This window comes from Desmodus rotundus, chromosome 4 (genome assembly GCF_022682495.2).
Source record: "Desmodus rotundus isolate HL8 chromosome 4, HLdesRot8A.1, whole genome shotgun sequence".
Classification (NCBI taxonomy): domain Eukaryota; kingdom Metazoa; phylum Chordata; class Mammalia; order Chiroptera; family Phyllostomidae; genus Desmodus; species Desmodus rotundus.
In genome coordinates, this window is record NC_071390.1 from 163,418,604 (window position 1) to 163,441,825 (window position 23,222).

At 42.9% G+C, this 23,222-nt stretch overlaps 1 protein-coding gene across 8 annotated transcripts in view; it reads right to left on the reverse strand.

Moving 5' to 3' along the window:
• The window catches only part of PCDH7 (protocadherin 7), a 403,653-nt gene extending 382,231 nt beyond the window's left edge, over window positions 1-21,422 (reverse strand). For 7 of the 8 annotated variants that reach the window (XM_024573851.4, XM_024573850.4, XM_045182599.2 and 4 more), the window contains exon 1: window positions 17,184-21,422. In XM_024573851.4, coding sequence (XP_024429619.1) covers window positions 17,184-20,342 — 3,159 coding nt within the window. In that variant the 5' untranslated portion in view covers window positions 20,343-21,422. Of the gene's footprint in view, window positions 1-9,989; window positions 10,434-17,183 lie in introns of those variants that run through there. The other variant, XM_024573856.3, reaches the window with a different exon arrangement.
• Between the last annotated feature and the right edge of the window lie 1,800 nt (window positions 21,423-23,222).

Here is a 23,222-nt window from a genome sequence, read left to right on the forward strand (position 1 = left end):
AGACATGTTGGTGGATTTCCTTTGTTTGGGCCTCACACAAATCATTCTCATGTTCTGTTCAGAATATCTCCATAGCCTGAAATGTTGAACTGAGCATGTCTAATACAGAGTAAAGAAATGTATACAAATATATAAACATGCAAATTAAAAAAGTACCATAAATTATTTTTTTGCAAGCCCTGTCTGTCCTTCACTTGTGGCATCGTGGGGACATAAGGCACTTTAATCATTACATCATCGAAAGATTAGTGAACCGTTATATAAGTAATATTTGAAAGTATAAGTATAGAGTAAAACTAAATTCCACATTAAGCCATTTCTCAGGCTACCCGGAGAAGTTACATGATTATAAATGCTTGTGTGCCATTAGGAGTTCCTGCCTTGTGCTCTAGCAAAAACTGTTTGTTGGTTTTTTTCAAAAGAACAATAAAACGTTTGAAATCAATAGCTGTGAATTCTCGAAAACACATATGTATGCATTTCTATAACTTGCTTACTGTGTATGGTAGGTAATCTTTTTAGTACTGGGTACTGGAAACAATTCCCACATGTCTAAATGGATACAAAAACACTCATGAGGTGTGTCCAAGAAACATTTTGTTACTGATTATAAAAATAGATATAGATATATAGAACATATATAGAAATAGAATATGTAGAAATAAAATAATATGTATATGTACACACACACACACACACAGACTGAATCTTGGACTTCACCAGGTTCTTACACTATGATTATACAAAACATACTGCACTCTTTGTCTTGCCTTCTCTTCCCCCTCCTTGAAAGTGTATCAACATCTAAAGTTTATAGATTCATAACTAATTGTTCAGTTTTGGACACTAAATTTAAACAAGCTTCCCAATGTAAACCAAACTCTTCCAACCTTCAATTCACTTATATTCTACTGACCCAGTAATTTTAAAATGTGAGTGTGATGCACATACGTAGGAACCCAAAAATAAAAACGACACTGATTAATTTCTAGAGCAGTCTGGCTTTACCTTGGTTGTTTCTAAATGGAAGTTAAACTTTTAAGCAGTGGTAGAGAGGCGGTCTGTTGGGCTAAGAATTCAAGTGAAGCTTGGAGAGGGTTAGTTGGTCTCCTTACCAGTTTATCACACTCTCTTTCTGTTTGTAGAGAATGACTGCAGTGCTGACAATACTCTTAACACCTGTTTGTTAAAGACACAAACTTCTACGCATTCTTCAGTGGATTATTGAAGCAACAGCTTCAAAAATCTGATTCACTTGTTTTGAAGCTGAAAAATTAAAAATCATATCAATATATAAACCCATTCAGATCACTCATGTACAGAGGTATTATATAACAGAACACAGTTATATTGCAAAGATCCCTATATTGGGACATCTATACAAGTACCTTATAATGAAAACTACTATCAATGCATTAAGAAAACACTGTCACAGAAAAAAATTAGCACACCTTTCTTATCATAAAGAATCACCTTCCGATGGGCTTTTTGTTGTACTCATCTGCATTTTTGGTAATTTAAAATGTGGCTTATAAATAAATATACATAAAGCTTCAGTAAAAAAACAGAATAATATATTTTAAAAGAAAATCTGTGAAATGATATAGGTCATATTTTAACTGAATGTTTAATAATGAGCACCTAACTTAAAGAAAACCAGAAGTAGTTACAGAAAATACTTTATAAAGAATTCACTTAACACTTTACTTTCTTTCAAATACTGTGAATGTTTAGGGAAAAAATTCAAAAAGAGAATTTTTGGTAAAAAGCAAACAAGATGTACAGTTAGAAAAATCTAGTTAAAATGTTTTTCTCTACAAAAAGGCATTTCCTGTCCTAAATCAAATGTCAATTCACATGAAGTAACTTATTTTCCTGTTATTAATCCAATAACAAACATAAGAGACTATGTGAAGACTGAATGAGATGAAGTTATTGAACAGAACAACAGAGAAAGGGGAAAACACGAAGTGCCCCAAAGCACAGAATGGATGGAGAAAAGAAAGGACGCTCCTGCTAGTCTAACATCTACCTTTCCATCTTTTGATTTGCACTATGATTAAGATTTCACACGCTACTATTGAAAAAAAGTGGACTGAGTGACCTAATTTCAAGAGTGTAGTAAAAAGGTATTAAAATAGGAGGGTTGAAATACCACCAAGGCATTTTAAGGGAAGTCCGTGAATCCAATCTCATTCTCATAGACCTGTTTGCCAATGAAACAGAAGCACTCCCGCTCCCTTGCCTATTCCTGTGAGTGTGGCCACCCCCCCCTGCCCCCCCCCCCCCCCCCCCCCCGCCCTGTAGTCAGGACTTCTGTGCTTCAGCTCTGCCACTTTACAATCTGTGTGACCACAGGCAAGTTTCTCACCTCTGCTGCACATCACCTTCCTCACCTACTAATGAAGATAAGTACAGACACCACTTTGTAAGATTGTTGTATGTATTTAATGAGTTAATACTCGTATATGTGAAATGCTGACCAGTGGGTAGGACATAGGGCGCCATTAAAGTTTAGCTATTATGATTCATGTATTATACCACTAAAATTCAATCTCTACACGGGAAGAGATTTTTGTCTGTTTCTACTATTGCTATTTCTTTGGTGCCTTTCACATAATCAAATAATTGACATACAATAGCCACTCATTACGTATTTGATTTCTGCAATGTTAACTGTACTACCTCTGTACGTATATCATGTACATATATGTGCATATACATATTATACATACATATACATGCACAAATACAGGCTTGTTTCTAAGTAAAGATACAATTGTAAAGAAAACAGCAAGAAATTTTTTTAACAAAGTACATTTTAAGATGTTTGACCTACAGGGCATTGGTTTGGGGAAAACAGCATTACCATTTACTATCTTTTGTTCCTGATGCCCTAGAGAAACGCTATCCCTGTATCTGAAACTGATCCTTGTGTTCACAGTGAAATACACTGAAAAGGAGATTCAGGTGCAACTTTTAAAACAAACTAAATTTATGCCATAATTGCCATTTCCTTGAACAAAAGAACTGATTAACTTGCCATTTTAATACAGGGGGTCAGATGTAAAATTAGCTCAGGAAGTTTATAAAAGGTACTTCCCAGGAAAAGTTTATTCGTTTGTTATGCTCCATTGCCTAGAAAATCTGACCAAAGGGCAGAAAGGTGATTCCTCTTCCTGACATTGACGAGTACACCCTGCATTACCCTGACAAAAGGGTCACTTCATACAGTCCATCGGACTGGTACGTAGTGCCCAGGCTACTCAGTATGGGTAAGACTCAGTGGGGAAAAATCCTCGATGTGGACACAAAGTGCATTGCACGCACACATTCATAGGTGAAGAGTCGCTCGGAGTGTGGCACCAGCCTCCATCACACGCTTGGCAGTTTCTGTGCGCGGTAAGAAATCGGACCCACTGCTCTTTGTCAGACCAGTTACGCCACTGTGTGCGACAATCCACCGCTACTGCCTCTTGAGAAGAGGGATTATTAAACCTGCATTGCTGTTGTTTCAGTAGGCTCCCTCCCACTTAACTCCTACTGCTGCCTTTCACTTGGACGGCGATGCTGAAAATCCAGCTGAAATTTATGATTAATGATTAATGGCATCATTTTAAAAGACGTGTGTTACATTTGTGGAACAATTTTGACTGTGTTATATAAATATTGATTTTACCTCAATTAATACACTTGCATGCACTTATCGGTTGGCAAAATTAAAATAGCTAAGATGTTACTTAATATCACAAATCCCTCGGAAAGCTGAACATTGTAGAAAGCACTGACGTTAAAGTTGGCCATAAAGTTAATATAATAAGCTAAAAAATTAAGCTCCCATTTTATGTACGTGCATTCATGTCACCCATATCTTTTTCACAAAAGCCGTCACAACTGTACCAATTTTTCATCAAATTGAACAGTACGTTATAGGGTTGCCTTTTGGAGCCGACCTAAAAGGGACAAGTTTCCTTCCTTCTTTCTTTTTCTTTCCTTTTTTTCCATACCTACCCACCTACAAATGTGCAGACGTCATGTGACAAAATGACAAATGCACAAAGAGAAGATAGTCGAGTCCACTTGTTATTGTTTGGGCGAAAAATGAGCTCTTATGGACTGAACTGTTTCCTTTCAAATTTATATGTTGAAGCCCAATCTCCAAAGTAGCTGTATTTGGAGTCAGGGTCTTGATGAGAGTTACCGTGTTTATATGATATCACAAAGGTAGGGCCCAAATCTGATATGAATGTCCTTAGAAGAAGAGGAAGGGACACCTGAGTTCTCTCTCTGTCAACCTTCTGGCACCTTAACCTGGGACTTCTAGCCTAAAGAACTGTGGAAAAAATGTTCTGTTGTTGAAGTCATTTAACTATGATATTTGGCTATGGCAGTCCCAGCCAACTAGTAAATACTCTCTCTTCTAAGCCTGTATAGAATACATAGAAGTTTTTGTGATCTAGAACAAAATACATACAAAGGCCGAAACATGTAAGTTAAAATTAATCAGGACTACTATGTTAATAAGTCCCAGATCTGGAAAAAGAAGCATGTTGGAGGGGAGTGGACTGCTGGTACTTCAGGCTCTTGTAGGTCGAGGTGTGCGATCTAAGAGAAGTTCTGTTTTGTTCTGCTTTGTTTTTTGTCCCCAGTTGCATTTGTCACAGAGATAATAACAGTGCCTGCCTCTTGGAGACATTAGGCATAAGTGATATTATCACCTTTGGCAGAGTGATTGGCAAAGAATAAAAGCTCAATAAATAATAGCTGTTCATGTTAGAGGTTGGGTATGAGAATGAAGAAAATCCTCCTAGGAAATATCGCATGGAAGAAAAAAATGGAGTTAAAAATGATGAAAAATTTTTAAAAAGTGTCAAAATGAGTAATATCAAATTGCTTTGAGTCTTCCCTAAACTATTTGCATTACGGCAATAAGCTACATATCTTTCTTCATCACCGATGTCTCAGTAGGCCCTGAAAGTAATTCTGACAATGTCCAGTGCCCGTCGGCATATGTAGAACACACAGTTGTTGCACCTTGACCTTGACCAGGGGTCATTATTTGAAGAAATCAACCAGGGTAAGAGAATATCAAAAACTTCAAAAAAGGTGATTATGACAAATTTAAAAAAAAACTTTTAAACACAACCAATAGTGAAAATACGTCAAAAGTATAAATCACCTTCGGAAGGGCTTAGAGAAATTCATGGGGAATTAGAAACATCACCTGAAGTTGCAGCATGCTTTACAAAGTTCTGTCAACGTGACCCTCCCTAAGCCCTGTGATGTCATCAGAGCAGGAGTTATGTAAAAGGACAGAAGATGCACTGCACTCCAAGGTCTTCGCGACTTGAAGGGACTTACTACACAACGCCACGCTGGCCAGTCACTGACAGAGCCAGAGCAGGAAGGCAGACTTTCAGGCTGCCCTCTCCAGCTTCAGCTTTCTATGTTGCCACAGGCGTTCGAGGGGAGAACCAGTAAGCAGCAGTTAGGAATTCCTTGTGCTCTAAACCTAGACCTTTTATAGCTTGACCCATCCTCTGCCTGTGAGATTGAGAAGGGGGAGGAGTTAAAAATTCCGATTTGGGGCTACAGTACGGACCAGACCTACTGGAACTCAGTTTTTGAGGATTGAATTGTGTTGGGGTAAGGCAAAACGTGACAACATCGTGGCAACTGCGCTGATGTCAGTAGTCTGTAAGACTAGTAGGGAGAAAGGGAGTATGCTGTCACGCAGCCGTTGCATTGTTTTCCTTCTTTGTTTTTTTCTTTTTCCCACAAGTACAGGGAGTAGAAGATGAATACACACGAAGCAGTCAGACCGGACTCCAAACCGAAAACAAACAAAACAAAAAGAACAAAAAAAACACCTGATTGAAATGGGAGGAAGTGGACATTTATTACTTTTTGACATTGATCTTGTAATCATATTAAGCCATGGCATTTCATAGCATCCTTGCAGTGTCCAGGGCCAGCAAAATTCAAGGTCAGGCCTGCATTCCCTTTGCTGATATAATCTCACCTTGCTTTCCTGAAACTTACTGCCTTAACAGAGTTCTGTCTTCTAAGCTACTGAAGGCCACATGTCCTTCCTCAAACCCCTAATGAAATCACCATTTCTTAAGAACTATTGATCTTTGTAAGGTGCTGACCCAGTTATCTGCTTAAAGCAATTTACACCCAGGTGCGCCAGAGACTACACAGAACTCTTTCAGAGATTATTTGCAATTTAAAAGAGGTGTTCTTTAAAATATTGGGACAACTAAGGAGTCCTTTTGAGTTGTAAAGCATTTCTTAGCTCCTACTTCCCCACCCACCAACCCAAATGAGGGCAATTCCTTCTTGTAGAGATACCTTTCCTTAGGTAACCCCACTACATGGTTCTCTTTCCAGATATGCAGGCTTTTACCTTCAGAAATGACTGCTCACCACAGGCAGTCAGAGTGAACACGTAGCCTTACACTGATAAGGGAGCGTGGGTTGGCACACTGAATTAAATGCCTGCAGGAATACGAGCGTGTATAACGATGAATACAGAGATGCATGCATCAGGCAAACACGCAGGGTGGGGCTAAAGTAGGTTTACTGTTGTGAGTACCCAAAACAGAGTTTATTCTTCTATTGGAATTTATTAATTTATTGCCTCATTTCCAATAACAACTGTAAATCTACGTTTGTCCAATCCTGTAATGTATCTGTTTTCTAAAGATAAGGATCTCTAGAATACCAAAAACCCACTTTGCACGCTTCTTCTTCACCCCAGTCAAAAGACGTCAGGAGTCTACTGTGTAGCCCAGTGTCTTCCTGACTTGCCTTAAAAAATTGCAAAGTTTACTAGTTTTATCTTTTTTAAAGATATGGTGTTTATGACACCATCAAGTAGAAGGAAGGATGGGACATCAGAGAATTGCTCATTTGCTGCTGAAGCCAGAGTCATACACCAGGCAGAGAAGGCAGGGACTCTAGCCAACACAGCGGGTGGCTTTTTACCAGAAAGACAGGGACCCAGCAGGGAACCAAAGTAAGTTAGGAGGCTCTCAGAGTCTGGTATAAAAGTGGCCTCACATAGTCCAGTGATCTACAAGCTACCTAGCACCAAAGCCCACATCCTTTGTTCATTTGCTCAACAAATATCTCTGGGTGTCTCCAAGGTGCTAGGCACTCTCATAGGCCCTGGGAAACACCTTGACAATCGAGTCAGACTTGGGGACAGTCCTGAGAAGTTTCCTGTATCCCTGGCCTTATGTGCATTATTTTCGCACTGTCTTATGTATGAAGGCAAGTGTCTTGTTCTAGTTATCATTTAATTACATCCTAAAACCTTGCAGTGCATCTTAAAGATGCAACAAATCAATCTATTCTCTGCAAAATGAATGGCTAAAAACAATCACACAGATCAAAGAAAGTGTTTTTCAAAATGAACAGATAGAAGATTATTCCCAGACAGATAGTTTAAATTGTGGAATTACTTCCTAAGGGCTTTGGTCTTTTTTGTTTTTATGTTTTAGAAATAGCATCAAAAATACAGTTAGGTTTAAGTGAATTACCTAATTCTTGAGGGTTATTAAAATCACATGAGGTGGTTGTTTCCAACTCAGATTAACTAGTTCTTCAAAGGCCTCCCACAGCACTTCCTTTTCCGGTGGTACGGAGTGCGGTTTATGGCCCAAGAAAGCCTGAAAAACTGGGCCGCGTCTAAGTCAGTCTTTTTTGGAAGACTTTACCCAGATGAGTCTGAAAATAGACTTTATTCAAAAGCACACATTTCACAACTTCCTCCAAATGCTCTCAGTACTCACAAATCCTGACTGGATATTTCTTCGTATACTTTATAAAGGTCTTAAGCAAGTTCCACCAGAGTCACCAAAAAGTTGTTCCTTAATTGTTTCCTCACCTCAGAAAAAATAAAGAGGCTGCTTTTCCTCAGTTTGCTCTGAGGAGCAAATCAACAAACGTAATGTTCCGTTCTTTCAAATTTCAGGAGAATTATGCAAATATCTATCATTTTTCTGCTTTGTAATCTTCTTTATACTATATTACTTCCATGAGGATCAAGTCTCTTAGTATTCTTTGCATACTAAGCATGAATAAGGACAGATGTGTTAAAATAAATAAACGTTATATAAACACTCTGTAATATTCTCATATTCCTCTTAGTGGAAAATGAATTACCGTCTTGTTCTTTAAAATAAAATGTCCAAAGGCTATATATGTACTGTGACGGGTGGTGGTTCTGAGTCTGCTGCCTTCTGAGCCCAGGCACCTCCCTAAACGGTAAACTCTAGTGTTCACTAAGGAGGCTGGGCAATTGGAAGCAGGGCAGCGGGAGAGGGGGTGAGTCTATGCACAGGTAGGGCCAATGGAGACATAATCAAAGACTTTAAGAAAAAGGAATAGTAAGACTTCTCAGAACCTTTTTCCTATTGGCAAATGCTGCTGTTGATCATTCTGACTTATTATGTTTTCCTAATATAATAGTAAATAGCCACCATTTCCCTCCCCAAACAATCTAGATTAGTGGTTCCCATCTCATTCAGCTGCTTCCACAATAAGACAAATTCTCCATATAGCAACCAAGAACAGGAACACACACACGCACAAAAACACAACTGAAACGTGGTTTGCACAAGACAATATTTACTGACCATACAGGTGACGCACTTGGAATTTTTCTGCTTTATCTCATTATCATTCTAGTTGTGGTAGAGACTCACGTACTGAATCAGGCCCCAATAGTGCATTGCAACCCAAGTTTGCAAAATGTTGCCTTAGAATATTCTCTGTGAAGGTGTTCCCAAATAATGCCTCTATGGGGTTGCATATTGGATGATCCCCAAATTCTGGACTTTTTTGTCTCTAACTTGTTTTTGAGTTGATATGATTTGTTCCAGGATTCACAGTTGAAGTACATCTAAGGAAGTTTACTATTTAGGGTGAAGAAACACGACATTTACAAGCAACAGAAAGTGGTGAGAATTCTTTTTGCCAAATTCTTACACTTGTCCTTGTGCTCAAAATAAAAATAGGGTGAGGAAAATTAGGACTTACTCAGGAACTATACTCTAGTCTGGATGGTATTTCTGAAATGTTCCTTCTTTCACAAAATCAACAGCCAATAGAATAAAAAGCCTGGAATACATGCAGTAGAGATACATGCGCTATAGTGCATTTCCTATCACTCTGTGCTTTAATATCGTTCTCATACTTATTTGTTTTCCTTCAAGGGCTTTTATACTGACAATAATTCACAGAAAATATCTCCAGAATCTGGCATTCTTGGGTACTATTTCAAAACTTGGGGAAAACTTTAATAGGGCAGATAATGCAGTAAATTTATTATAAAACTTCAGATGTTACATACGAAACACTTATTTGATGGCACATAAACCTATACAACGTAACAGAGACATAAATAGACAACACAGAGGGAGTAGCCAGAGGATTCCCTGACTTACCCAGAAAATCACTCATGCAACCAAAATTTGGCCAATTGCTCTTCCAACACATAATATAACATGCAGAATTCTCGGAAACTGCTGGAATTTATGTTACCTGACAGCAAATAGAAGAGCCCTCAGATAAATGTAGTCCACAAAAACAAAAAGCCACACATATTCCGTCTGAATGTGGCTATAGTGACTTCAGTAAATCTAACTGAAAGGTTCTAAATTTTCCCAAGGATTTCAACCAAAAAATACCTTGAAAATTCTACAGATACCGTGGCCAGTAACTCAAAACTAAGGAACAAAGGAATGCATTGGCAGTGCCTGTATGAAATACCAAACTAATCTCTGAAATTTGATTTACAAGCAATATTTTTAATAAATTTGCTCGAGGTCCTTGAATACAGAAGTGTGGGAACACACACAAATACACACAGACAGTAGTATGTAGGAAGACCCACTTAGAATGAGCAAAAGACACTATTGTTTCTGAAAGAACTATCTCACTGGCTTGGAAAAGGTGGTGATTACATAACACTTTAAAAATATTGACCAATGTAGGATTTTATTGAAAATCAGTATTTAATGTATTATAGACAAAGACTTAATAGACTTAATTTTCCTTGGTTCACACAAAGCCAGAGTCTTCTGGGTTTAAAAAAAACAAACAAACTTTACAATTAAGTTCAGCTAACTGCTTCTTTGAGAATGGAATTCTTGATGACTTAAACATCCGTTATTAGCACATTTCTTTATTAATACTGTTTCTTTTGTGTTTATTCATTGTAATACTACTTTACTTAAATAAAAAAAAACTTGAAAATCAAATGAACAGCAAGTGGAACAAGCAGTGATTGGCTGACACCCCACGGCCAAGGGCAGGCTCCAGCAGGTTTCGGAGTAGCCAGGTCATCAGAGTATGGTGCATAATGGAGCATCATATTAGAGTGGAATTCAGCCAAACACAGAAATGTGTGGATGTGGACGCATCTGAAAAAAGGAAAATAAAGATTTATACAGGTAAAAATAATGCAATAAAGAAATTTATCCCAGTGCCTTATGCCCAATCAGAATGCTTTGTTAGAGATTGTGAAGCAGAGAATTTTTACTGCCAAATTATGTATTTGTAAATAATAAATATGCTCAGGGAAAAAAAGTTAACTTGTCAGACGAACCATACTTAGAAGCTTTAACAGTTTTTGTTTGTTTGTTTGTTTATACCCAGCATTGGAGTTCAATACAAACGTCACTAAATTCCTGAAAATAAAGCTTTATTCTGCCTTTAAAACATTAATTCACCAGAAGTGATAATTAAGATTAGTTTTAGTGGTTTCAGCTCAATTCTTCTTGTAATGTGATTTCCCCCCACAACACTAATGCTAAATAAAGCACCGTGTAATGTTCTGAGACAGAGTTCCTGCTTTGGAAAAAAATTTAAGGGCTTTTAAAATAAATAAGAAAGATAAGCAAAGCTTACTCAAGATATATATATGTATACATAAACAGATCTTACTACTTCTATACTGTTATAGTAAATGAATAGATGGGGAGCCTTGCTACAGTCTAGAAATTGGTTATACACACCTTAAACATAACACTCTAACCAATTAATACACTAAATTTCCATCAGCCCCCTCTCCCAGTGGGGAGTGAGGGGTGATGCCGTTAAAATATCTAATAGCATTAGTAGCTATGGCACAGGTTTTGTCACATTATATTTAGTTTTAAAACCAGTTCAGATTCTATTTTGAAATTTTAAAAAGTAATCATTCATATGTATTAATATGTAAATTTAGACTCTAACACATTAAATGCGTTTACTGTCTAACAAGGAAGTGATCTAATTGAAAAATAACAAAATATCACATTCTTCTAAAAACTGGCTAGAAGACAAATTGAGAGGAAAAAAAAATAGCTCACAATTGTACAGGTTGGGGAAAAAGTGAGTTCACAGCTGTCCGTATGGAAAATAAAACAATTAATAGTAACAAACACTGTTTGGTGTGCTCACAACTGTATACCTGCTTTGACCTTAAGGATGCTACAAAGATAAAGTGAACGTGCAAAACTTGTAAGATACAAAGGAGTACAGAAGCAAAAGGAATCATCCACGCTGACGGAAAAGGACAAAAGTTACCCCAATTAGAATGCATAGAAAGTTTCAGACTAATGCGTAGAAAGTTTGTATTAACTTCCATCGAAAAGATGTTTTTACTGAGGATGTACTAAATGCTAGCATCTATCGTCACTGTTCTGCTAAAACTAAAAGTTCTGTCAGTTGCCCTGACCAGCATGGCTCAGTTGGCTGGGAATCGAATCATCCTGCACAGCGAAAGGTCCCTGGTTAGATTTCGGTCAGGGCTCATGCCCAGGTTGAGGGTTCAGGCCCCAGGAGGGGCGCATGCAAGAGGCAACCAATCGATGTTTCTCCCTCACATCGATATTTCTTCCTCTCTCTTTCTACCTCCCTTCCCTCCTCCCTGGAATCACAAACAGAGAAAAATATTTAATTCTGTCAATTAAATTGTTGAATATGTTCTATACCACATTGTTACTTTAATATATGTTAGCAATTGCCATTTTTCCTTAGGGTAGAAGAAATAATTTTTAAAAACTCTATCAAATTTGAATTACAATTTGCCAAATAATTTTACAGATTAAAATCTAGAATCTAAAGCAGAATTATATTCTGTATTAAAATGATAATCTACAGCCCTGGCCAGTGTGGCTCAGTGAGCTAGAGCACTGCCCAGTAAGAGAAGGGCTGCGGATTCTACTCAGGGTCAGGGCGCATACCCAGTCGGCAGGTTTGAACCTGGGCCTGCAGTTGGGGTGCACAACATCCACCCCCCCCCACTCCCGGAGCGTACAGGAGACAAAACCAATAGCTCTTTCCCTCTCACATTGAAGTTTCTCTGTCTCCCTTCCTCTCCCTCAAAAAGCACGGAAAAAATGTCCTCGGGGGAGGATACAAAAATAAATGAATAAAAAAGTCAACCTCCATAGCCAACTATGTATAGTTATACATGCATAAATAAACTTCAACAGGTTTCTGTCCCTATTGAAACATATAAAGAGAAGGTTACAAAAAATCCTTCTCTCTTTTTTTTTCTTTTTACCAAGAGGTAATAAATATGAGAATAAAAAAGAACACTGAACTCCGCGCTCCATGACTTGGGACTCTTGTCCACATTACATCCCTGATTATTTGGGCATTATACACATTACTTTTTCATGCTAAACCTGCCCCCTCTTCTGTAGAACCCAGGGGCAGTGTTCGTTGTTGTCTTTTAATTTTGAAATGTGATGACTAGTGATTTTAGATACAGGCATTAAGTAGTTGATTACGATATATTTAATTCTGACTTTGTATATGTTTAAAGTTCACATATTTACCATATATAAACGTATGAATACCACAAGGAAATAAAAGTTGAACTACACCATGATTGGTTTGTATGAATACACCTGTACGTGTTTCCAGGGGTGGAAATGGAGAGACATATTTCAATATATAGCATGTGCACACTCTTCCATATATGAAATATGTAATTACTCAAAGACAGAAAGATAGCAAGAATAGATGATTTGACTATATTTACCTAGGTGATGATTTACTTAAAATTCTTTAAATTGACTTTGCAGTTTTACGTCTAAGTCGTTAATTGACTTAGGGACTAAGGTCCAAATCGTCATGCCTGGACTTTCCTAAAAATGTGCATGTTCATTGCACACCAAATCAGTGGATGACCCTGCCTTCGTTTGATCCAGAGCTCCAGGTGACACTGCCTAAGTAGGCACGTCCTGACTAAAGACAGCCTCACCTTCATCATTATTGGCTTCTCGTCTATGATATCAAGCCAAAGGTAACATGAATCCCACCCTATCTAGGTGGATCGTGCCTCTGGAAAAGTGTCCTTGTTCCAGACAGGAGAACCGTATTGTAGAAACCCTGCAGACAGAATTAGAACTGGAAGCTGTGGTCAGCAGCGCTGTGCAGATGCATTCCCACTATAATCCACACGGTGTAACAGGCACACACAAACTGAGGTGTGGTGTTCCCAGGGCTTCAGACTCCATCAGATAATGGCAAGCCATGTCATCCGTTTACTTCCGAAATTGAAGTAATTAAAAAATAAGATAATTTCTGCCATAAGTCTTACCAAGTACACAATGAATACCGAGCATGCTCTGATGAATTAAAGGAAACAGTATTCAGATGGCATTCAGCAGCTCCTTATGCAAGGAAAACTGTCACTGGAGTCAGTATAAATTCTTTCAAGTATCCCAGGATCAACTACAAATGGGTTTTTAAGTGAATGTTTATTCAAGCTGCATCCTCTGTACTGTTGCCAAAAATAAGTTACCTAACATTCCATTTACTAAACACAATAAAATTTTTACTTGCCAGTGCGTTATCCAAATAACGGCATGGCCAGGATGAGCTCAATCAAACTTGAACAAAATAGACGAAGTGGTAACTATACTTTTATATATGTCGGCTCAGATTTTGGAATTATGTTAACTTTTTAAGAAAATTGAAAAAATACTTAGCACAGTAAAACACTAGAGATTTAAAAATAAATAGAAAAGAAAATGCCAAAGAAAAAGAAAAGAAAATGCTTCTACCTTTACTTTACAACTTAAAAACACAGATGTACTTGCCAAACTGTAATAACCACAAAGACCAGGTTTATCAGGCAAAAGGAAGAATGAAATGGAAAGGGGTACCCTGAATCTCAATTATACCGTCAGTGATGCAAATTTTGCTCCACTGGACACATCATTACAGACCAAGGGCTTCAAGTGCAGAGGTCTACACTTGGAAAAGCTCGAGTTACATCAGTGTTCCTAATGTGTGAAATTTAAAAATAATTCCAGCAATTCTGCAACACACAACCCCTAGCTTATTCCCAGGAGTAAGTACGGAAGCTTCATCTGAATGACTGACTCTAGAGCTGTGAAAACAAACCTGAAATGGAGGGAGGGTGGCTTTATTTACAATCTTTTATTTCTACAAAGCTGTTTATTGTAACGCAGTCAGTTAAGAGGACGCAGGAGCACTACCTGCAAACGTCTTAACTGTGGTGAAGATGAGAGCCCTGTGGCAGGTATCACTTCCACAACACGAGTAAGGAACTGTGATAAAGCAATTTAGGGACACTATAAATAAAATGAAGGCTTTATGTCAGATAAAATCTCAGATTTTTAACCTCTGCCTTAAAGAATGAAAAGGTGGCAACCCTCAAATTTTTCCTTAGATGAATTCAGTATCAAAGGGGGAAAATTATAACAAACCCCTGTATTCATGTATAAGTTTTATTTTATATCAGGTTTCATCAAAGAAAATACATTTTGGCACTTTGAAAAAACTGAAGGTAGTACCTTTTAAAAATAAAAAGAGAAAATCATCTATTTATGGTACAAACAAAAATCAGAACAAAAAAGATCCTTTTTATTATGTCAGATGTCTAAACAGAATATAACTTTGTAAATGGATCCCTGTCCCTTGATGGCAATATCGAGATGAAGAGTATCAATTACTACTACTAATTACATTAAGGGGAATGTATTCCATTTTCTTTTATTTCATTTTAGGTTAGCTATTTATTGTGGTTAAAACTTCATACATCTGTTGAATACCTAAGGACATACAGAGTCACTTTTGACAAACTGAATGATTTATTCCAATGGCTTTGTAGGGTACGTGAACTCTTGCTCAGCTAGGAGACTAACCCTATACATTAGTTTATTTATAAGCATATCACTTTGCCTTTTAAACAAGATGCCACAACAGTCTTGCTATTGGCTGTTTTAAATATTCAAGAACATAGAACTAACCCTATTTGATGAGCCAAACAAAGCTTAAGTGACAGCACAGACTGTATTAGGTGGTTACATTAAAAAAGTGTATCTATGAATCTGCCACTGACACCTCCACTCAGAAGTTTAAGATTCCACAGTTTAGAATGCAAATGTCATTCAGCCCCAAGACAACAGCCCTATCAGCAGAGAAGTAAGTATTCAGCAGAAAGACCTCTTCACTGGACTTTTGCATTACAAATGACCATTTCCTAGGGAAATTTCAACAGATCTCAACTTATTTGGGGGTGTTTATAAGTCATCTTACAAAAGTGCTATTTTTAACTGCAATTGTCCTTGTTTAGAAAAACTCACAAAAGCACTAAAAACAAAACAAAAACCTGCTTCTAACTCCAGGTAAAGCAATGATACAACACGTATAAACTTTCCACCTGATAAATTTCACTTTAAAAGAAACAAATAACTCGGCCTCACGTGCATCAGAAGATGGGTTTTCTAATTTTTACGCATTATAGTTAAACCTGTGTTTTCTTGCATTGCTTTGATCGTTGGATACAGAACCATCTTGAGTATGATTCTCCTTATCCAAACATTTTCTGCATATACTAAAGTACTGTATGCAGAATGCAGAGGATACTTCTTTAGGAAACTAGTGTTTAAAAGTATGAAAGCAATAAGAAACTATCCCTCTCCTGAAATATCTTTAATGTGCCCATCAATACACATCTTTAATGAGGCTTTAAAATAACTTTTTCCTTTGCCTTAATTCTCCTCAGATCACACATTCCACATGCGAAGCAGATCTAATAGAAAAACTATTATTTGATACTATCTGACAGTTATAAATGTGTTTCTGGAGATGAGTCCTGAAATTAAGAACTATGTGATTTATTAGAAGATTTATTAGTAGAGTTGCTACAGCATCAGACTCAACAGTCTCCAAAAGGTCTTACTTGCTCTGTGTCAAACTTTGGTGGGCGTAAAAAGTAAACTTTGTGAGCATTACATATACCACACAAGCAAAACTTTCAAAAACGCATCTAAAGTGTATTTTTGAAAGGTTTTTTTTACTCTTGTCACATTTCACTGAGAAACGACTGTAGCAGATAGCCCACAACACCTCCATAGTCTCGGTGCAGCACAACGCATACACCAAAATACTCTTGCACACAGTGCATCAAACGTGAACACTTTGGTCTCTTGGATCAATAAGTGGTTCAGACAATGTACTTTTGCTTATAAACTTTTAATACAAGACATGAAGAATGCAAATGCTGATTGTATAACCTCACAAAAGTCTAGTTGTTATAGGTATCTTAGTATTAAAAGTGTGATTTTCATGACACTTGCATATCACTAAATATTTTTAGACCACCTTTTTTGTCTGCGTAGACATTACTTCCCTATTTCAGACTCAGTACCACATTTGCATGAGTCAGCATTCGCTTATCTATGAATTTCTGCATAATGTGTAACACAGCTAAAAGTTTTATAGTGTCAAGTTGCAGAGACACCAGTCTCCCTGGATACAATTATCTACTTAGTAGACACAAAAGAAAGTAATTCCAAGTTAAAGCTAATCATCCAAACAGTATATACATATTTGTTCTGGAAACACAAAGTGTAGGAAGGACTTGGGCTGTCAAGTGCAAAGAGAAGTACAAAATACTGCCTACTTTGAACTTTTTCTTTAGTAGCTTAGTAAATGTTGGTCTAACTTGCAAAATACAGTGGTGTACCTTGCACAGACAGCTTCTACCAAATCAGTGATGTATGAGTTACCATTACATTCCTGCTATGAAAATTTTAAATCACAGCTTTCAAAAAAGGGAAGACCAAAGTTTGCAAGAGGTCCTTTCTGTCTCAGAGTTATTAGCCCTGTCTGGGACATTTCAATGTATCTGAGATGCAGCTTACCTGTTTGCTGTACTTGTTATTGGTTTGACAGCTGTATTCAGAGCAATGATCCGATCCAATGGAAATGTTGTCTCCCGCTCCCACAAATGTGTTGGCTGGTGGTAGATCTTGCACGGCTTGGTGTTTTTTCCCTGCAGTCGGTGACTGAGGGTGAAGCTGGACAGTGGGCAATGGGGAACTGGATTTGTAATGCCTGGCCAGGTCAGGACTACCAGGCCCACCATTGACTGACCGGTACCGGCCCATGCTGGGGCTGTCTGACAGCTTCTCATTGACACTGTCGTATCTCTGTCCATTTGGCTTGGAAGCTTCTACAGTGACAATGCTGCTGTAGAGAGGCTGCTTGGATTTTTTGTTTTTCTTGTCCTTTTTAGGCTTTTTAGATTTGTCGTGCTGTTGGGGAGTAAAAAAGTCTTCGTGATCCTTTTTGCCAGCCTCATAGCCATTTTTATTTTTGGAACGACAGTACCTTGCCATCACTACAATTAAGATGATTAGAATCACTGTCATAATTCCAGCAACCACCCCAATGACAATACTGAGTCTCTGTTTGCTAATTTCGTAGCTCGGGTCACCAGCTATATCCTGGGTGAGTGGGGTGTGCAAACTTCTGGCTATCTGGGAGTCGATCACAGTGGCGTTGGAGACACTCTCATTGACAAACACATGCACCAGGGCCGTGGTGGACTGGGAAGGCTGCCCACTGTCATTCACTTGCACCACCAACCTGTGCAGGCCGTAATGCTTTTGGGTGAGCTTCCCCACTAAGGAAACCACACCACTGGTGGAGTCAATCTCAAACAGCTTGAAGGGATTCCCTCCCACAATGCTGTAGTTAAGGTCTGCATTGATGCCATCGTCACTGTCTGTTGCCAACACTGTAGCTACGACTGTCCTGACATTACTTGAAGGTGGCAGCAAAGTGTAGGAAATGTTTTTGGGAAGGGTAATTGTGGGAGCATTGTCATTTTCATCCATAACAAAGAGAGAGACCGTGGCTGTGGCTGATCTGGGAGGATCTCCTCCATCCACAGCCTTGACTCTGAATGTGTATGTGGTCTGATGTTCCCTGTCAAAAGACATTGTGGAGTAAATGGTCCCCGTGTCATTTTCAATGGAAAAAATATTACTGTTTTCCTCGATGTACAGGCTCATCTCTGCATTGCGCCCCTTGTCAGCATCCATCACCGTGACCATCCCCACGGGGCTGTTGGGCTGCAAGTTTTCTTTCACATAAAAGGTAAAGACGTCCTGCATAAACTTAGGGTCATTGTCATTCTTGTCAGCCACCTGCACGATCACCGTGGTGCTGCCCTGCAGCACCGGGACGCCTTTGTCTTTGGCGTTAACTTTAAACTCATACCTGTCAGTCTGCTCGCGGTCCAGCACCGTATTGACGAGGATGTCCCCAGAATCGGGATCGATGGCAAAAATCCCCATCACGGAGGACTCTAGGGAGTAAGCTATCTCCGCGTTTTTCCCGCTGTCAGCGTCTGTCGCCAGCACTGTGGCCACCCTCTCACCAGGGATGTTGTTCTCCGGAAAGTAGACCTCCACCACGGACTGGCCAAAGACAGGCGGGTTGTCGTTGGTGTCTCCCACCTTGACAATCAGGGAGTTGTTGCTGGAGAGGCTGGGGCCGCCGGAGTCCACCGCCACGATGACCACGTTAAACTCCCGGGTGGTCTCATAGTCCAAAGGGGCCGAGGTGTGCAGGAAGTACTTTTTCTTGTTTTGGTCGCCCTCTGTGTCGCTGGCCGGCTTGAGCTGGAATGGCACGTCCCCCACCACCGTGCAGGCGACCACGCCATTCTCTCCCTGGTCGCGGTCCGACACCTGCACCAGGGCGATGGGAGTGTCCACCAGAACGTCCTCGGCCACGTTGGCCACCCCGTCCTTCAGCGGGATACGCCCAATCTTGCGGATTTCAATAGACGGCACGTTGTCGTTCTCATCCTTGATGATGAGGACCACGGTGGCCTTGTCGGTCTTGGGGGGCTGCCCGCGGTCGCGGGCCATGACGGTGAAGCGCAGCTGGTTCACCTCCTCGCGATCTATTCGGTGCAGGACACTGAGCCAACCGGACGTCTCGTCTAGGCGCAGCAGCCGCCTCACGGACTCTGTAGCCGCCCCGAACACGTACTCGATCTGCCCGTTGACCCCCACGTCCAGGTCGGTGGCACGCAGCTGCAGAATAGGGGTCCCTGGGGCGCTGTTCTCGGCCAGGTCGGCCTCGTACACGCTCTTCTCGAAGCGGGGGCTGTTGTCGTTCACGTCGGTGATGAGCACCCGCAGGATGGCCTGGGAGGACCGGGGCGGGTCGCCACCATCGCGCACCCGCAGGGTCAGCTCGTAGGAGTCGCGCTGCTCGCGGTCCAGCGCCCCCTTCACGATCAGCTGCGGCTGCTTCTCGCCATCCGGGGTGTCGGCCACCTGCAGTTCGAACACACTGCTGCGGCCGCCGGGGTTGGTCCCGCCGCCGCCCTCCGGTGAGTCCAGCCGCCGCTTGGAGCCGCCGCCGCTCGCGCCGTTCCCGCCGCCCCCGGGGTAGGGGGCGCTGTCTGCAGGCCCGGCGCGCCGACCCTCGCCGCCACCTCCCCCGGGCTCCTGGAGCAGCTCGTAGCGCTCGATGCCGTTGCGGCCGAAGTCCCGGTCGGTGGCTGTGGGGAGCAGGTACAGAGTGCCCACCGGCCTGTTCTCCTCCACCGTGAGGGTGAGCACCGGCGAGGGGAAGGTGGGCGTGTTGTCGTTGATGTCCAGCACGATGACCCGACCTTCGAACAGGTCCACCCAGCTCTGCGAGGGCCCGATCACCGACACCTCGAAGTCCAGGAAGCACTCGTTCTCGTCGAAGATCATCTGACACTGGGGCAGCTTCTCCCGGTCGATGCGCCGCTCACTCGTGCTCAGCTCTCCCGTGAGGTTGTCGATCTTCAGGTACTCCGAGCCCGACTCGAGGCTGAACGTCACCTCGCCCGAGCCGGTCACGATGCCCAGGTCCGAGGCGACGTTGCCGATTCGGACGTCTGCCGGGCCCTCCTCGGCCAGCCGGTACCGGAGGAGTTGCTTGGCGGCGGCCAGGCTGAGCGACAGCGGCAAGAGGAGACAGCAGCCCAGGCACCAGCCGCGCGCCCACCCCGCGGTCCGCATCCTCAGCATCTTCTCCTGCTGCTGCTGCTACTGCTCTTTCTAATCAGAGCCCCCCTCGGCGCCCCCCTCCTGCGGGGCCGGCCGCCTGCCCTCCTCCCAGACCTCTCCCCTCTCCGGGAAAGGAAAAAAGCGAGAGGAAGAGGCGGGAGGGGGCAAGAGCAGTGTGTAGAGTCGGCCAGGGGAAACCAGCGATAGATCCTTTTTTTTTTTCCTCCGGCTTCTTCCGAAAGTTATTGTTTCATAATTCATGCAATGGGTGCTAATCGCCCGCTCGCTGGCCGCCGTTCAGTCGCAGTACTCACAGTTCACGGGACACTGCGCGCCAAGGGTTCGGCGCCCCCCCCCCCTCCGGAGTCATCCCCGCAGCAAGCGGAGAATCCCGGGCTCCCGTCCTAGCTCTGTCGGAAGGGGCCGGTACGGCACCGGCAGGCGGGCGGTGGAGCCGGGAAGCGACGGGGAGCGAGCCTGCAGCCTCCCCCGCCTGCCAACCCTGCTAGTCTTTGCTGCTACTCGAGTTGAGTCCAATTCACGTTTCAGCCACTCAGTCCAGCCTTAGCTTCTGCTCCGGCTGCCCAGGAAAACGTGAGTCGCTTCCTGCACGAGGCGCGGGGGTCAGCAACAAGCCAGTCTCAACTCCGACTCCGCTCAGGCAGAGGGAGAGCCAGTCCACAGATCGAGAAGGAAGAATACCCGTCAGGTTGCTGCGGGCACCGAGCACCGGAGACCACTCGCGTCACAGAGCGGTCCGCGTCCGGGTCCCCCCCGCGCGCCCAAGAGCAGCCCGATCCATTTCAGAGTCGGTCCCTTCTCACCCCGAGAGCTGCTTTTCCTTTTTTTCTTAACAACTCTGCGCAAGGTCATTAGTCGCGAAGCCGCCGCCTGAAACCGCAGCAGCAGTTCGCCCGCGGAGGCGAAGGCTGAGCCGAGCGCACCGCGCGGCGCCCAAGTTTGGGTTCGCAGCCGCAGAGTCCGTGCCTTTCCTCACCTGCATTCGGCCCGCATGTCGGAGCACTGGGATCTGCAGCGCTGTGCGCGATTCAGGGAGGAGATTGCAGCCTCTCTCTCCCCGCTCTCTCGATCCCTCCCCTCCCTCCCTCTCTCCTCCCTCCTCCTCCTCCTCCCTCCTCTCCTTTCCCCTTTCCCCTTCTCCCACTCTGTCTCCTGCACGATCCGTTTCCTTTCGCCCAGTCCCAATGCAGGCAACTCGAGCTGAACTTGATCCCTTTGCAGTTCAAAGGTGAGCAGACCCGGCTCTGTGCACAGGCGACGTTGGCCCAGCGAGAGCCCCTGGCCGGGCTCTCCCAACGGCAATTAACAAAGATGCCCAATTCTGTCCGGATTTCTGAAGAAAAGCCAAAGGCATTGGGGAGGGAGTGGAGGGGGAGGTGGAGTCAGAGATAGCAGCCAAGTAGCTTTGCGGGGAGGGAAGCGGGGGACAAAAACAGTTTGCCAAGGGGAGAAAAAGTGCCAGTCGGTTGTTGCCTCGGAAGTGCCCTGGCTCGGCGGGTGAATTCCGCAGTTGTTTAGTTCCTTTCGCGTCTAGGAGAGTCTGGTGCGGGCGCTCCCGCCGCCCCTCGAGCTGCCACGGCTCTAAGACACGGCAAGTGGGAAGCTCCCACTCACGAGCCGTGAGCCAGAAACCCGCAAGTTTGCCCAAAGTGGTGGTTGCTGCTAGTGGCTCAAGCTTGCCCCTGACGCTGCTTGCAGCGGTGGCGGCGGCGATAGCAGCCCAAGCGCTGAAACTACACTCTCGCAGAGAGGGAGGGAGGAGTGTGTGTGTCGCAGGGGGGAGGGGGCGGTAGGAGGGAGTACTAGTCAGCAGCCGCGCTCAGGAAAGCCCGGCTTCGGCTCCTCGGGCCTTTCCGAGTGTGCACTCTCCTCGTCAGTCTCCCCCGAAACCAAGGCTCTCCTTCCCCCGCCTCCCCCCAGGTCCCCAGCGAGTGCAGCCTCTGTCTTCTCCGAGGGACTTGTTTTCTCTCCCTCGGGCTAGTAAATTTCCTCCTCTCTTTAATGCCCAGTACGTGTAGGAGAGCGCTGGAGCGGGGTCGGGAAGCGTTTCCCCTTCTTCCACTTCCCCTTCTCAGAGCCTATTCCCCACCCCCACGCTGTGTGTCCGGTTTGCGATCTTGGTTAGGGGACGGTCACGGGTGGCTTGGGGGACCCCGCGTGCGCCCAGGGATCCACGTTGGTGTTCTGAGAAACCATGATGGGCTGCAGTGGTTAAAAGAGAGCATAGAACTCCAGAAAAAGCGGGAGAGGGATCCTTTTGGGTGAGCGTAGACTTCGGTGGACTGGGTTAGGGTTGGGGTGGGTGGAGTGGCGCATGTCTTTGTTTAAATGCTTGGCAGTCCTGTCCTCTTGCTTGCTTACGGGGGCAGACCGTTTGTGTGTGCGCGCGCCGGGGGAATAAACACACGTTGGAAGCCTCGATATTATTTTCTGAGCAAAACCCTGCAGCCTTCAGTAACTGGCAAAGTGTAGCGTCACCTATCTTGATAAAAGGGAAATAAACTTTAATGGCAAGTTTGTGTACCTAAGTGTCCCTAGCTCCTTTTTCTTTCCTTTTTATGACTTTTGTGCCACTTGATCGTACATGGTAGCCCCCCCACGCGAGGCTTCCCCAGGATTCAATCACGACCACCGCAGCCCGCCTCATGATATCTCAGTTCCAGTTCTGTTTATTGAACTGTAGCCATTTACTCTTCGTTTATTTCAGCAGCGGTTAAAGGAAGCGGGGGAAGGCGGGGGGCGCCAAGAATAAGGAGGTTGAAGCCAGCAGGAGATAGATATCTGGGGAGAATTCTTAGCATCTCCAAACAGAACAAGGGGCTTCTGCTGGGATTTGGTTGATCCTTAGCTCGTTTGTCCAACCTACAGGCACTGAAGGGC